The 17,439-nt window shown below is 41.0% G+C and overlaps 1 protein-coding gene across 1 annotated transcript in view; it reads left to right on the forward strand.

Annotated features, from left to right (window-relative positions):
- The first annotated feature begins 12,736 nt into the window (after positions 1–12,736).
- The window catches only part of LOC149312378 (laminin subunit beta-1-like), a 69,368-nt gene continuing 64,665 nt past the window's right edge, over positions 12,737–17,439 (forward strand). Inside the window, exon 1 of the mRNA XM_089524505.1 lies at positions 12,737–12,920. Within this exon, the coding sequence (XP_089380631.1) occupies positions 12,884–12,920 (37 nt within the window). The 5' untranslated portion in view covers positions 12,737–12,883. The remainder of the gene's footprint in view (positions 12,921–17,439) is intronic.

The following is a 17,439-nucleotide window of genomic DNA, read 5'->3' on the forward strand; positions in this document are numbered from 1 at the left end:
TAATGTTGGGAATGTTGCCTGAAACATTCCTAAGCAGCCAGTAAGCTTAAGAGTTTGCTCTAGGAAAGATAAAACATTCACAGGGCAGCCCTGGTTGTTTTATGAGCTAAGATAGTAGCAGTCTCCTCTATAGTCAGTGACAAGGGAATTTATAGCAGGCATGGGCATACATTAAAAGTAGTTGAAAAGCATTCTAATTGTATTCCCCCCCCCCCCCCCGGAATAGACAATGTGCATTTGTTGCAAAAGCTATGGAACACAACTTTGGTTGGATCTATTAAGGCATCATTTACAAAAGAATGCAAGATATGTGTGGTTTAAACGGATGGACAAAATAAGCAGATGGGGCGTTTAGATGACGCAAGCCTCGAAGCTGGCTGGAAACTGCTCTCAAGCCTTCCTACAGGGACAAAAGGCTGACTAAAAAGGAGCTGAATTGTGCATATAAAGGAGTGCATTTAAAAGGGACTTAGCTGCTGTACCCAAGCAGTGAGGGTGGCAATGCCCAAAAGAGAAAGTGTGACATCTCTCATGGAGATGAGTACAACATACACAAAACAGACAATCCAAGAGGGGGCATGGGGTGAAGGGGGTGATGAAGATGGGGCATGATTATACCTTGCCAGCATCTGCATGGGCATACCTCTGCTCCAATGCCCTGTCCCAGTGAGGCACTGCACATGCGAACGTGTGCAGATTCACAAGGACGGCTATCCAAGGGGATGGAAGTTGCTGACTGTTAACTCTTGCGAAGATGCGCAGGGATGGTGAGGGGAACAGTAAAACAAACAGCACCCGGTGGTGCAGCTTGAAGCTTTGCTGTGTGGTCATGACATGGGCACTCCAGCTGCCTTGGGAACGGATGGTGTGGTTGGTGGGGTTTCAATGTGGCTTCAGAAAAGGCAGCTTCAAGCTACTTTTTCCTGCCTGTCTCTTTCACCCCTTTATTCCATTTTTAAAAAATCAGTATGTACAGCTCCCTTCTAAATTACTATTTGGAAACACTTGCAACTTGAGGTATGCATGTTTCTGGAACATATACAGTCGGCCCTTGACATTCGCGGCTTTGACACTCGCAGTTTTGATTATTCGCAAGTTCATCACCATTGCCCCCCACACACACACCACCACCACCACCTCCTCCTCCTCCTCCCTCCCTCCCTCCCTCCCTGGCTTTTCCCCTTGGGGGGAAAAAGCCTACGATGAAGGGAGCAGCCAGGAGTGTGTGCACCAACATCACTTTCCCCAGTGTGATAGCCGGCTCACCACAGTTAACTATTATACCAGAGAAGGCAGTAGCTTGTTATCACACCGGGGAAGGTGTGGGAGTGTGTAATGGCTCCCTCCCTTCTCCCACTTATTTGTGTTTCTTCCATTTTCGCAGGGTCTTGCACCCCTAACCCCCGCGAAGGTGGAGGGTTGATTGTATAGAATTGGAGCTTTAATCAGTAAATTAGTCCTTTAAAAGTATACTTGATTAATCAGCAGTGACAAATTTTGAGGGTATAAATTATGGCATAGCTAGTTATTTTTCAAGTTATTCTGGAGTGTTAGTGTAACAAACAAAACACTTTTAAGGACATTCTCACAAAGAAATGGTTATTTTTGGTTTTTTTCCAGGCTAAATCAGTCCCACATACTTTTACCTATAGAACTCAATGGTTCTTTTACAAGTAAAAGCTGGCACAGGATTGTACTATGATTCAACCAACTGCTTTGCGTTATCTAAAGAAAGACAAAGAGCAGAAGGCTCCTTTTGACAGCCATCCCCCCACTTTTGGTAGTAGAGACTGGGTCTGGTTTAGATTATACGTTCTTTTCAGTTTAAAAAAAAAATTCTGTAGTGGATTTTTTTGTAAAAGGAAAAAGATGGAAGAAATTATGGGAGAACCTAGGAGGCTACAATACAAGTGAAGCACAACAATGTTGGGACCTTCCCCCCACTAGCACCCTCAGTAAAATTATGTGCATAGGGCAGGGCCATTGCATAACAAAAACTGCATCTGGAAGCACTCTTCATTATATTAAAGTATTAAGAGAGAAACACAGCAATGTTGTCTGTATTCTAGATAATTTGGTATAATATGTGCTGGTAGAATCAGGGTCAAGAACCATTATTTTATTTTATCTGATCAAAAAGGCTCTTAACATAGAGTTGGAGAATGTCAGACTATGACCTAAATCTGACTGTAAGTCCCAGCTATAACAGATTGGTTCAATCAACCGCTGAAATCAACTTTTATCATAAATCCCATTGATTTAATTGGTCTGCTTTAGCTGGGAGTAGCAACTGAATTTGGCCATTAATTCTAAGAGTAATATTGTATTGCTGGATAAAATTGATATTTTGTCCTTAGAAAGTGGGCCACTGCTATTACAGTTTTACCTGTTTACACAAGGACTGGGCCAATAGTTTTTTCAGTATCACTGATGGCGAGTTGAATCTCTTTCTCACTTGCTATATTTTAGGTGTGCTGAACCTTTGGCCTGCTAGATTATTTTGGACAGCTCCTATCTGCCACTCCCAACATGGCCAATGGTAAGGGATTGTGGGAGTGGCAGTCAAAAACATCTGGAAAGCCAAAAATTTCCTCTCTGTACTATATTTGTTCCATACCGTGTCCCTAACACACATTTTTAACATGCAAAGAGGGAAGAGGAACAGATTGGCTTCATTCTCCAAGTCAATTTCACTAGTGACATTGTTGTTGTGTGCCTTCAAGTCATTTTTGACTTATGGTGACCCAAAGGCAACCCTTTCATAGGGTTTTCTTGGCATATTTCTTCAGAGGGGGTTTGCTGAAGAAATCTCTCAAGCAGGGAGAATCTGGTCACCCAGTGTTTTTTGGGTTGTGTATGTGTGCAAGGAGGAATTGAACCCCAGTCTCCGAAGTTGTAGTCCAACACTCACACCACTACCCCACACTGACTGACATTAACATAAATTTTACCATCTCTTTACATAAATGGCACATAACAATTTATATTCATATTATTAATAATGTTAAAATTGTCAGTGTGGCATAGATCATAGAAAGTAAATGGAAGAGCTAGTGAACCTCACCAAAGTAGAAACTCACTTTGTTAATTTTATTTCAGATTAGCAGGAAGGGTTTTTATACATATCCCAATGAGTTTTCGTTCCCATCAATACTTGATCTCATTTGGAAAAAGAGGAAAGAAGGGCACAACTGCCTCTTCTTTTCTAGATAGCAAGGCTACCACTTCTAAACTAGATCTTAGTGCTAAACCAGATACCGGATTATCGTACAAAAACTAAAATACCTGTACTGTTAAACTCATACTGTACTAAAAATTGATTTTCTGGAGGTGCCTCATTCTAATTCAGGGACAAGAACTATGTGTCTCCTCAGATGTTCTTGAAGTGCATTTCCCAGCATTTAGCTAGGCTGGCTATGGCTGCTGGGAGTTGCAGTTCAATAACTGGAAGGCTGCACAATTCCAACCCCTTAAAGAGATAAAAATCCAAGGTGCATAAAAGAAAGATTGAGAGGCAATGTAGTATAAAATATTCTCATGACCTTACAGATGACCTAGTGTTTGCGAGACCTCCTGGGTCAGGATTTTTGAACACCTGGTGTTAGCTATCTCAAAGTTCTTTCACACACAATAATTCTCAGGAGTCACACATTTCTCCCCCTCACCCCCATTATAAATCTTGCCTTTCGTTGTTAATTCCCAGGAAGCATCAACAGTCACAACAGGAGGGAAATGCTTTCATCTTACACAACACTTTACTTACCAACATTTATTTACCCATGTTCCTTTCTCCCTGCTGCAATGTTCAAACCTCTTGGCCTAATGATTAAACCCATATGCCTCTTTCTGCAGCCTGGGGAGTTTAATAATTAGGTCAAATGAGTAGGAGGAGAGGCTGGGAAGTGGCTACTAGACCCACACTGCTATGCTCTCACCCTGCGTTTCCATTCCCACATTGATGGATGAAGAAGCAAAAAAGATTATTTTAAAAAACAGTGCCATAATGAAAAATGCCTTCTCCTTCTCACTAAGATCTCCTCCTATTCCCACACAAAATCATGGAGAAAGAAGAGGAAAATACGTTAAAAATAGACCCTATTTAATTTATGATTTGTTGTTGTTCCCCACCTCAACCCATGAGGAGAGGTAGGTAAGAAAAAAATATCATCATCACTATTTATGGGACTTAAGTTTATACACAGATTCTAGAATTCACATTTGGGTTCTTGGTATCTCAGCAAAGCAAAACCACTGGTCCCCTGTATTATATAATTTCTGCGGGCAAGCAAACAGCTTGAAGCAGCATCATAGTCCTATACGAAACAGCCCTCAGAAGTAATTCCCATTGTATTGAATGATGCTTGTTCCTACAGAAAAGGTATCTACACAGAACTGCAGCTTGGTACAGTATTATCATTATTATCTATGTAAGTAAGGTTATACACTTCTCGCTCTCAACAGTATGCTAGTGTTTTGCAGACTGCAGAAGCACTCACTTGAAAGCATGCTGAAGAAGCATGTAAATGGAAGTCAACATGGTAGGAATGGGTGGGAGCCTGGTCAGAAATCATAGGTCAATAAACAAATAATGGAGTTCCTCTTATATTGCTGACTTCTACAACAGAGGCACTTTTATCAGAAAAACTGCAGAAGAACAACTGTTATACATTTTACAATAAAATCCACTGAGTTCAAAGGTTAATGTAGGATGAGATTTCATTGGCAAAATCCTACCTCAGAAAGCAGGTTCTTCTTGCTAGAAAACCCATAACAACAGCCCTACATACGTTTTCTCAGGAGTAAGCCCTTCTTGAGAGCTAGCATGGTATAGTGATTTGAATGCTGGACTATGACTTTAGAGATCAGGATTTGATTCCCCGCTCGGCCATGAAAACCCACTGTGTAACCTTGGATGAATCACACACTCTCAGCCCCAGAAAACCCCATGATAGGATTAACTTAGGGTCACCATAAGATGAAAGCAACGTGAAGGCACATAACAACAACAACAACAGCAATGTGCTTTTTCCTTTGGCTACAATACTACATATATTTAGGGTGGTCCCACTGTACCAGTGCGCTAACCATCTGCGGATTAAAGCACCCATGGATCACCCACCCTATAATTGTCAATGTCAGCGAAAGCATGCAGCTGCATGTATCCTGTCGCCAATTGACTATAATGGCGCCTGAACAGGCATATTTTTTCTCATCCTTGGAGCTGGGGGAGGAGGAGAACCAAATCCCAGTGGATGGGAAGTGTACATTGTACTTTGTACTAAAGACTGTGTGTCTAAGATAGACACTTTTAACCAGCACCTTAAAGACTAACTATAAGTATCTTAAAGGCACCAGATCCCATCTGATCTTGAAAGCTAAGCAGGGTTGGCCCTGGTTATTACTTGGATAGGAGACTTCCAATGAATACCAGGTACTCCAGGCTCTATTTCAGAGGTCGAAACTAGCAAAACCATCTCTGAGTATTCTTTGTCTAAGAAAATCTTATGTTCTTCATGGGATTACCATAATATCTAAAGACCTAACACAGCCTAGAGCTCACTTCATTTGTATACATAGCATAAATGCAAGGAAGAGGAATGTTACCCTCAATTCAGTACTTTGCCTGCCTGCTTAAAGGGTTAACTAGTCTTGGCTATCTATGACTTTTAAGAGCCTTCTTTGCTCTCTCTCATGACTCACCTCAAAAACATGTGGCCAAATCAATGGGTGACTGGCCTTCCCCCAGGCTATAAATATATACTGTACACACAAACAGTATCTAGTAAGCAGACCTTTCTCCCAGTGCTGCATTATCTTCCCATAGTTGTGTATGGGCATGCTAAATTGTTTAATGAGTGCGAAACTGTATATATATATATATATATATATATATATATATATATCAAGATTTTTTAAAATTTTATTTCATATTTTAAACATATAGAATCCATAACATTTTCCATACACACACACACACACACACACACACACACACTATATATATATATATATATATATATATATTCTTACATCCTAATACATTATATCTAAATATATTTTATATACCACCCCAGTGCTCCCCTTCCCAGAACCATTACTATCCTTGTATTCTATCCAAAATTTCATTTCATCTCGTGGAGATAATTTTCCATCTTCTTTTCTTAATGCTTTTTCAATAAATTTTCTCCATATCTCAACAAAATCATTTATTTTCCATAGCCCTTTCCTTACTTTCAGTTTGCATGTTAATTTGTCATTAATTGCTAATTTCCATACTTCTTTATACCAGTCCTCCAGTTCTACCTTTAGTTTTGTTTTCCAAAGTCTTGCAATGATTACTCTCTCTGCTGTAAGTAAATTTGTTATCAATTCCTTTTCCTCTTCTTTCCATTCTTCAACATTATATAATGATAACCAAACTATATTTGGTTTTCTATCTATTTTTATATTCATAATATTTTCTATTTCCACAATCACATTTTCCCAAAATTTTTGTACATATTTACATTGCCACCACATATGCATATATGACCCTATTTTTTGACAACCTCTCCAACAGTTTTTTGAGTTATTCTTATCAATAGTATATCTTACTGGTGTCAAGTACCATTTCCAAATCAATTTATAGTAATTTCCTTTAATCTGTATTGATAGATTTTTCAAATGTCTTTGTTCCCAAATTTTATTCCATTCCTTATCACTTATTTTACACCCTAATTCATCTTCCCATATTCCTTTCAAAGTATTTTCTTTTATTTCCTTTCCTTTATTCTCCATGAATATTTTATAAATGTTACTGATTATTCCTTTCATATTCTCATTTGCCTCCATTTCTCTTCCTTTCTGAATTATTTGTTCAAATTGTGTGTACTGTATTTTTTCTTTTCTACATTTCTTTTCTTCCAATTTTTAAACCATTGTAATATTTGCATATAGTAAAACCAAGACATTTTTATTCCCTAAAGTTTTCTTTTATATTTTCTTTATCTACCTTTATATCTATCCAATTTTCTATTCTATCTATTTTTCTTTCCTTGAATTCCTCATCTAGCAAACCTCTCAAATTCTTTGGAATTTTCTTTCCATTATTATTGGTGTTAATAATTAATAATAATTTTTATTTTTCTATTTCCCACCTCTCCCTGCGGTATTATCTTTGAATCTTCATTCATTAATACTTTTTTATATTTACTCCATATTTCTAATATTTCTAATATACAAGATTTTTACATTTGCCAATACTGGTTTACTTATAACCCAGATGGGAACGTGAAATGTGTAAAATAGTTACACAAACTCCAGGTTGTTAATTAATCCAGCCATCAGTTACAATTGAGGTGCACCATAGGGTAACCATTAGTCAGAAAGAATTAAAAGCACACAACACACAGTTGTCAATACCACTAGATTTCTCAAAGTGCTGAAGCAGCTTTGACACTAACTTCTCTTGTGGCATGAATTCTCATGAACAATAGCTTAGATGGGTTGTCCTGTTAGATTGTTGAATTTAAAAAGCCAACAACAACCCAGGCAGGAGCCCTATTAGGCACATAAAATTAAACATTTAAGAGTCATTCCTCCATATCCACCAACTTTTTATCCATGGATTCACAGACTGAAAATAGTCCCACAAAAAAAGAAAAGAAAATCAGTTCCAAAAAGCAAACCTTGATTTTGCCATTTTCTATAAGGGACACCATTTTACTATGCCACTGTATATAGTGGGACTCAAGTATCCATGGGGTTTGGTATCCTCAGGGGAATACTGGAACAAAATCCAAGCAGATACCAGGGAACCACTGTATATCTGTGCATTCCTTGCCCAAAGGAGGGCAACTGAAATGGTGAAGGGCCTGGAAACCATGCCCTATTGATGAAGGATTTAGGGAGCTGGGGATGTTTAGCCTGGAGAAGAGAAGGTTAAGAGGTGACATGATGTCATATTGAGGAGGGAGTTAGCTTGTTTTCTGCTGCTCCAGAGACTAGGTCCCAGAGCAAGGGATGCAAGCTCCAGGAAAAGAGATTCCACTTCAGCATTAGGAGGGACTTCCTGACAGTTAGTGCTGTTCGACAGTGAAACACATTCCCTTGGAGAGTGATGGAGTCTCCTTCTTTTGGAGTTCTTTAAACAGAGGCTGGATGGCCATCTGTCAGGGATGCTTTGATTGAGATTTCCTGCATGGCAGGGGGTTGGACTGGATGGCCTTTGTGGTCTCTTCCAACTCTATTATTCTATGATTCTATGAAAACCTTAGCAAATTCATGGAGTCATCATATGTTGACCGACGACTTGAAGACACACATCATGGCACAAACATTTGCAGAATACAGCCTTCTTCATCAGATGTACTACAAAAGATTTCACCCAAACCATAGGAAGAACATCCTAATGGTAACAGCTCTTCAGCAGTGGAAGAGACTTTCTCAGAGCATGGTGGACTATCCTTATTCAGAGATCTTAAAACAAGGGTAGCTATCTTTCAGGTCTGCTTTAGTTACATATTCCTTCATAGCATGGCTGAAACAATTAACTCCTGTCCCATGACTCATCCAGGATGTATTCGCGATAAGAGCGGCAAGAACTGATCACATTCTTGAGATTCCAATTTTTTTAACAAAAAGCTGTGAGTGCATAATTGTGTGACTTCAATGTCACTAGAAGGGAGGGAGAAGTGAAGTCTCACGCTGACAAACGCATGGGATCGTGCAGTGACAATGTGTCCAGTGATCGCATTGGTCACTGGACACTGTATTTTCGCGTAATTGCAACTATTCACGGGTTCTACCCATGAATGAAAAGTGATTGTTAACAACAGTTTGCACACTGCATCATGCAGTCAGGACTGTTGCCAAATCACAACCATGCCAACTGGTTTGTGCTCTAACTAGTGTTGATACACTCGTATGATTCGATTCTCAGCTCAGCCATAAAATCCATTGGGTGACCTTGGGCAAGTCACATGCCCTTAGCCTCAGGGGAAGGCAATGACAAACCTCCTCTGAACAAATCTTGCCACAAAAACCCCATGATAGTGTCGCTTTAGGGTCACCATAAGTCAGAAATGGCATGAATGCACACCACCACAATAACAACAAACAAAATCTAATTGTTTTGTTGAAAATTGACCACAGGATTTTTCTACTCCAATTCCATCAAATCAGATGAACATAGCAAACAACAAGCGAAGGGCAAGGCAGGAACATTAAAGCAAACATATAAAACCAATGAAACTATCATCTTAATTCTGCTGAGCAGCCTACAATTAAAAAATAAAACTTCAGAAACCAAGTCAGACAAGTGGTGTTCATTGTCTAAACAGCATTGTCATAATTTCCTCCTCAATTTGATTGTGAATAAAGTTCACCAACAAAACTTTTAAAGGAGCGGGTAAAAATAGCTTTCACTGAAATTAACTAAAAAGACTTACTTCTGAGTAGACAAACAGATATATTTTGTCAGTCTTAAGTATACTTCCCAGATACTACAAAACAATAAAGCAGTTTTACACCGCCGTGGTTCAATGCTATGGAATTACAGGATTTGCAGCTTGCGGGATTTTCAGCCTTCTCTGTCAGATTGCTCTGCTGCCACAACAAACTACAAATCCTGGGATTCAATAGGATGGAGCCATGACAGTGAAAGCAGTGTCAAACTGCATTAATTCTGCAGTGCTGCCGTAACCCAAGTCTCACTAATGGGGAGTACTTCTAAGTGAACTATAGGTTTGGCCTGTTAATTAAATTAAACACTAACAGCAACAAAACTGACCTTTTAGGCATTTAGGATTTCTGCATTATATCAATCAATAAAGGCAATTCTCTCATTCAAAATCAGTAAAGCCTCCCAAGAAGCCAAAAACAATCTGCCACTTTGATCTGATTCTGGGAGTATTTCTTGTGCTTCGACTCAAAAGGCACCATCCAGGTATTCCACTTTCCCTTCCTTAGTGGTTTTTCTGTGGTATGGAAATAGCAAAGAAATGGTGGAAAAACACAGAACTGCCTCAAATGTAAGATAACATCTTTACTCTCCCCCACCCCCAGTCAAATTATCTGAATGAAGCAGGGAGATTGCACAATGAAATCTTCCTCTGAAAGCACTCCAGCACTAAACAGGGGCCAAAAGGAGAGGTGAAGGAAAGCCCTTGAAAATGTACAAGGGAAATAAAATCACTTGACTCAAGACACTGAAATTGAATCACCTCTGCTTACACCACACTGAAGTTATTCTTTCTGGTAGCAACGGTGTTTATTCATACAAGCCACAAAACAAAAAGGGCATATGTTTATTCCCTGATGTACAAACACAAGACTTGTGTGTCTGTGTGCGCGTATGTATCTGCGCTTTCAATTTACCTGTCAATTTATGACAATCAATTTATGAAATCCCAATTTCATAGGGTTTTTTTAAGGCAAAGAATGTTCAGAGGTGGGTTTGCTAGTTCCTTCCTCTGAAATATAGGTCCAAAAGACACTGCGGAAATAATCCAGTTTGAGACCACTTTAACTGCTCTGGCTCAGTGCTAGGAAATTCTGGGAACTGTAGTTTTGTGTGAGACATTTAGCCTTCTCCATCAGAGTGCTCTGATGCCAGAATAAAGTACAGTTCCCAGAATCTCCTAGCACTGAGCCAGGGCAGTTAAAGCAGTCTCAAACTGGATTATTTCTGCAGTGTGTATAGGCTATAGCCTATAGCCTATAGTGTATATATATTTGGTGGTCTCCCATCCAAGTACAAACCAGGGCTGTCCCTTGCCATTCAAACTGCAGTGCTCCAAAATGTTAATGAAACTACTGAAGTTTTAAAATGCTGTTGAAGGTGAGCCTAAATCTTGACAGCATAGCTGTGGCCCCATACAGACTGCCAAAATAAAGCTGTTTCGGGTCTCTTTGGTGGTATGCTGTTTAAATTATGCATGCACCCTAAGAGTCCGGAAGCTACACCAAAGCTGCACTCCAGTGCTTAGGAATGGCATGTTGCTTTGGTGCGACCTCCGGACTCTTAGGACCCATGCATCATTTAAATAGCATACCTCCAAAGAGACCCGAAGCAGCTTTATTTTGGCAGTCTGTAACAGTTAGTAAAAGAATTTCTTCTTCTTCTTCAAGCACTTGGCACCTTAAGAGTTTCACAATCTCTCTTTAGTGCAAGTGGATGGCAGCCCACTCCATCAGGTGCTAATCCAGAAAAGCTTACACCACACGATGACGACTGTTAGGGTATCCACATTGCAGAATTATACCAGTTTGACACAAGTTTAACTGCCATAGGTCCTTCCTGTAGAATCTTGGAGTTTGGGGTTTTTGTGAGCCATTTAGCCTCCGCAAGTTGGAGAGTTCTGGTGCCTTCCCAAACTACAAATCCCAGGCTTCTGTGAGATGGAGCCAGAGCAATTTAAAACGGTGCCAAACTGCTATAATTCAGCTGTGTCTTTAAGGCACCACAGGTGCCTTCTCTAGGTGTGCATCTACTACACCGTAGCAATAATGCAGTTTGACACCACTTTAAATGCTGTAGCAACAAAGATACTCACTGCCCAGGGTGCCATTTATTTTTAAGAACGAGTATTGAATACAGATGTGACTTCAAGAATCCTTGACAATATCTGAAGCACTGGGTCATCTGCATAAGCATCAGAAGTTGGACAGACCTTGTAGTGAGTAAGAATGCATTTTAGCTATCAAGGCTCCATCCTATGGAACCGTGGGATTTGTAGTTTTTCTTTTGCCTTCTCTGCCTCCCCAAACTGCAAATCCCAGGAGTCTGTTGGATGGGAGTCACAGCAAGGGCAGATGTTTGGGGAGCAGTGGCGTCACCCCTCTTAGGGTGTCACCTGGTGCAGTCCGCACGCCCTTTAGGGATGCCACTGCACTCCAGAGAGATGGCCCTCCAGTCTCTGCTTCCAAGACTCCAAAGAAGGAGACCCCACCACTCTTAAAGGCTGCCTATTCCCCTGTCAGGACATACTAAAACAAATGACAGTACCTGGCCATAAGGAAACCATACTTGACCATAGGGAATCATCATAGGGAATTACTTGCCCATAAGGAATCATAGGGGAATACTTGCCCATAAGGAAACATAGGGGAATACTTGCCCTTAGGGGATCATAGGAAAATACTTGCCCTTAAGGAAACATAGGGGATCATAGGAAAATACTTGCCCTTAAGGAAAGATAGGGGAATACTTGCCCTTAGGGGATCATAGGGAAATACTTGCCCTTAAGGAAACATAGGGGATCATAGGAAAATACTTGCCCTTAAGGAAAGATAGGGGAATACTTGCCCTTAGGGGATCATAGGGAAAAAACATGCCCAAAGAGAATCCTTGGGGAATACAAATCCTTGGGGAAGTATCCTGCAATTCTCACTATATTCCCCAGTGATTCTCTAGGGGCAAATATCCTGGAATGCTTCCCTGTGGGCAAGTATGGTTTCCATAGGGGCTGGTCCTTCCCCTTGTCCCCCATTCCTGTCAGGAGGGTCCTTGCTCAGGCTGAGGTGGTCTCTCTCTCTCTCTCTTTCCTCTGCCCCATGATGCCTGCCTGGGTCTTGGAGGTCAGTCCAGAGGAGACCCCAGGCAGGGCTTGAGGGCTGAGGAGGGGTCTCTCTCTCTGGAGCCCACCCTGAAGGCTCCCTCTCTGCCTTCCCGCCCTCTCCTTCCCTGCGCTTGCGTCCAGGAGCCTCTCCCCTTCCTCCCCTTCACTTTGGGCTTCAGCCTCCAAGGAAAGCAGAGGGAAGGAGGCAAAGAGAGAAGGAGAGAAAGAATAGCCCTGGGACTGGCTTCTCCTCCTCCTCCCTGGAGAGAAACAAAAGGACGGGGACTGAGTGCTGCTTGCCTTCCTTTCTTTCTTCCCTTCAGCCTCAAGGCAAGAGGAATGAGATGAAGTCCCTCCAGGTGCTTCTGGGATGCTTCCTAGGTAATTCCAAATCAATACCTATCAATCAATCAATTAATCAATACTGTTTTGGGCAGGGCTTGGGTTTGTTTCTCTTTCATTCCAACTCTTTTGGATGTTTCAGGGGTCTGAAGAGGGAACTGTAAGCTGCGTCCGCACCGGACAACTAAACCACTTTGGCACCGCTTTAACTTGTTGTCTGGCTCTTTGTCTGAGGCTAACAGCTGGAAGGATTCATTTCTTTTTAACCTGAGTCAAATGGCATGCATGGTTTCCTTTGCTCCCCACTTATTAGTCCTTACAACAACCCTGTGAGGTAGGTCAGGCAGACTGTTATATATATATATATATATATATATATATCTTGATCAGTGCAACAGGCAATCCTTACTCCTCATAACTAACTTGTACTGCTCCTGTGTTTACATTTTGGGGGAAATATACTATGTTGCAACCTTTCCAGCCTGGTTCTCTTCAGATGTTTTGGACTACAACTCCCATGGTGGGTCACCATTAGCCACAGTGGGCAAACACTCTGAGGTGGACCGGGGGTATAACCACACTGCGAGGACAAAGCAGTTTGATACCACTTTAACTGCCATGACTCTATCCGACAGAATCCTGGGATTTATAGTTTGGTGAGGCACCGGAGCACTCTGACACACCAGGCGGCACCAAACTACAAATCCCAGGATTCCACAGGATGGAGCCATTGCAGTTAAAGTGGTGTCAAACCACTTCATTTCTGTAGTGTAGAAGAGCTCCAAGAGAGTGGTTCTCAACCTTTGGCTCTGTAGATGGTGGGACTTCAACCCCCAGCAGCCACCATGATAATTGGTCAGGGATTCTGGGAGTTGAAGTCCCAACATCTGGAGGGTTAAAAGTTAAGAAAGATGTAATAAATTACTGCAAGAGCAACTAGATTCTGAAGAAATAATGCTTTAACCGTCAAATACCCCAAATAGATAACCTGAATATCTCAACTGAATTTAAGAAAGCAGGAATCGCTGAAGAAATAGAGAAACAATGTTATATTGAAAGAAGTAGTTAAGTATAAGAAATCGTGTCTCACTTAACAGAGAAACTCAAGGAAGTCACAAAAGTGGAAGAAAGGAAAAGAAAAATTCATTCATTAAAAAAAAAAGACATTTAGTATCAAAGTGAGTTGAGACAACAACCATGATCTTTAGTGAATTTAAGTTTGTATTAAGTAGACATGAATGAAAACTTAATCACTTTTATTTATTGTAAAATATAATAAAAATAAAAGTTAAAAAAGTTGGTTTAGGTGCTTGTCTGCACTGTTTCAAGAGATCCTTCCACAAGTGATGCTAAGAATGCGGACATTAAAGCCGGCTAGGACCATTGATAATCATAAATATAGTGTGGTGCAGTGTGGGCAATTGAGGTTCTAGTACACACTGAGCTATGAAGTTACTGAGTGAACACAGACAGTCTGCCTGACCTACCTCACAGGGTTGTTGTAAGGACTAAGTGGGGAGTAAAGAACCATGTATGCCATTTTGATTAAAAGTCAGATTTGATTAAAAGTCAGGAATGTAGTTAATAAGCAGGCCAATTTAGTTTCACGTTGGATGTACAAAACTGGATATATCCACCCAAAACGGGGCTATACTCCTTATGCACTGGGAAGGAGTATGTCTCAGTGGTTCAACAGGATCCTATGTCTGGGCAAATAAGCAAAGGATTGGTTACTCATGAAAATAGGATCAGATCTGATTTATGAGAAATGCAAAACTTGGATTCAAACCCATTTGAGAAACATCTCCCAGTCTGCTCTGTTATACATTCCAAGACATCACTGGTGGCCTGCTATGAACAGAATTGGAGCCGTTCCTTGAAATAATCCTTCCAATCAGGTATTGAAATTCATACTGTATTTGTAAAACTACTGGCAGCCTTGCTAATGCACATACGCAACCCAGGGGTGTAGCTATGGGACAGGGAACAAGCACGTTTCTCCCCAAACAGGAATTCTGCCCCCAATGGCATTTTCCTGCAAATTCTTGCATGGCAGTAACTTAAAGCTTCAGCTGAGTGCTAGAAACAATTTTGACATCTAAGGAAAAGGGGGCAGGCAAGCAGAGTTACCTGGGAAATGTATACACAGCAAATGTAAGAGTTCTAGGTGTGAATGATTTTTCACTTTCTCACTCTTTGCAATGCTAGAAATTTAGGAACTGAAGGAAAAAATTCATTGGGGTTGGGATATTTCTTATCCTACCTACCCCCCAGTGCTGCCCTTCTTCAGTTTAGTATGGTAGCAACACACTCCTAGGCATGCCTGCTCAGAAGTAGATCTCACCAAGGCTGCATTTGTACTGCACAATCAATGCAGTTTGATACTGCTTTAACTGCAATGGAATGCTGGATTTGTAGGTTGTTGCAGCACCAGGGCTCTCTGACAGAGACGGCTAAAAGTCTCACAAAACTACACATCCCAGGCAGTCAAAACAGTGTCAAACTGCATTATTGCTGCAATGCAGATGCAGTCCAAGTCAGAGGAGGGGTTATCTCTAAAGGTAAGTGTGCACAGGATGGCATCCTCCTTTCATACTGGAACTTTGTGCCAGATTCCTGCTCTTCCTCCAAGTCCTGTGACTGTAGCACTCCTCCTCCTTGCTGTGTGTGTGTGTGCTTCTCCCCAGAGGAAGATTGGTGTGGATTTTGAAAGAGGCCTCATCTGGCGCCATGTGGCTTTAATTGCCTGCTTGTTCTTTGCTGCTGGAGGGTCCCCTTGCAGCTGGATTGTGTTCCCTCACTGGACATGAGAAAGGCGGGATGGAAAGCAGGAGGGAGGGAGGGAGCGTAAGGGGACCCAGATGGAGTCACCCATGAGGAGAGACAGAAATTGGTGGTGGTGGTGGGATATATAGAACTCTGTTAGGGGAAGATTCTCCCCCAATACATCATGTTTTGAGTTATTGCCTCCTTTTGAATAGGAAAAACATGCAAAGGTTTCAGTGCCATGTAACCATTTCCCTGCTCATTGATTTCAACAATTCAAAGACATAGCCGTGTTAATCTGGAAAAATCAGTCTTCAAAGGGATCTTGCAACACCTTTGAAACTAACTGGAAGAGAGCAGTTGGGAGCATGAGCTTTCGTAGACTTGAACATACTTCGTCAGATGCATTTGGTAGAGTACAAAGCCCAGGGACGGACCTATATAGCAGTCTCTGTGTGAGAATGTCCATAGCAATGTAAAACTGTGTGGAGTTTGTGTGGAGATGAAGCGACAAGTTCAGTTTTAATGGGATGGTCATTGGGGGACAAGGCAAGGATGTTGCCTAAAGCCAAGGTTAGTAGATAACCATACAAATGAGTATTGAGATGTCGTATGGGAGCCAAAAAGAAGATGTGATGAACTGTTCAAGAGAGCTGCCATGAAGCTGGGGGTTTAGCTAGTGTTATAATATGTGTAATGTGCCAGGAAACCATTGTCTCTTTTCAACCCACTGCTGATGGACTGCCAGTTCATCACATCATCTTCTTGGCTCCCAGATCCCAAAACTCATTCTTATGGTTATCTACTAACCTTGACTTTAGGCAACATCCCAATGACCATTCTGTTGTCACCTTTAAAAAAATATTTTCAAAAATGGCAAAACCTTGATTTTGCCATTTTATATAAGAGACATTATTTTACTGTGCCATTGTATTTAATGGACTTGAACATCCACAGATTTTGCTCTCTCTCTCTCTCTCTCTCTCTGTGTGTGTGTGTGTGTGTCCTGGAACCAAACCCCATTGGATACCAAGGGCCCACTATATATGGACTAAATCTAATGTTTAGTTATCAGCCTTTCATTCGTACTCAAGAGTTTTTCTTCTTCTCCTGTCTCCTATATCTCCATCCATACATCCCAAAACTACTCCTGAGCATCCTGCTATCCACCACTGGAAACACATCCGATCTTGTCTGAATTTAGACATTAAGCAGAGTTGGGCCTAGTTAGTCCTAGGATAAGAGGATGTGACCAGTGAATGCCAAGGATGTCCAGGTAGGGCTAAAAAATAAGTCTACCTGATATCTTGGTACATCATTGCTGCCAGTCAGTTGACCAAACTGTGCTAGTCAAGATTGGTCAAGATTTCATTCAATACAAGGCAGGTTTCTCCATAACCCTACACAGAAGATTTGGGGCTGGCTGCAGGAGGAAGGGGTGATTTGGATACAGATCAATGCCTTTTCCTATCAGAAGTGTCCTGGTGCTTTAACAATTCAATTAAAAAAACACAGAGATTCAGGGGTCAAAGTGTTTATGTGTTACTTAATCTTCATATCAGGATTGGTTATGCTTGTTGAATTGTTTGCTGAATATTATCCATGATAATAAAGATGATGAAAGACTCTGTCCCTCAAGCTCAGAATTATTTGTACAGTAAAGATGATAAAGAAAAAAAGAGAGCATCCCTTTGCTTCTCTTGAGTCTTCCATCCTTGCCCTTACTAAGGAATTTGGCCAAGAGGGTGAATGATAAAAGAGAGATTGCAGATAATTGGAGAGTGACAATGTG

Source organism: Sceloporus occidentalis, unplaced genomic scaffold (genome assembly GCF_023333645.1).
Source record: "Sceloporus occidentalis isolate IW3139 unplaced genomic scaffold, rSceOcc1.0.p SCAF_5, whole genome shotgun sequence".
NCBI lineage: Eukaryota > Metazoa > Chordata > Lepidosauria > Squamata > Phrynosomatidae > Sceloporus > Sceloporus occidentalis.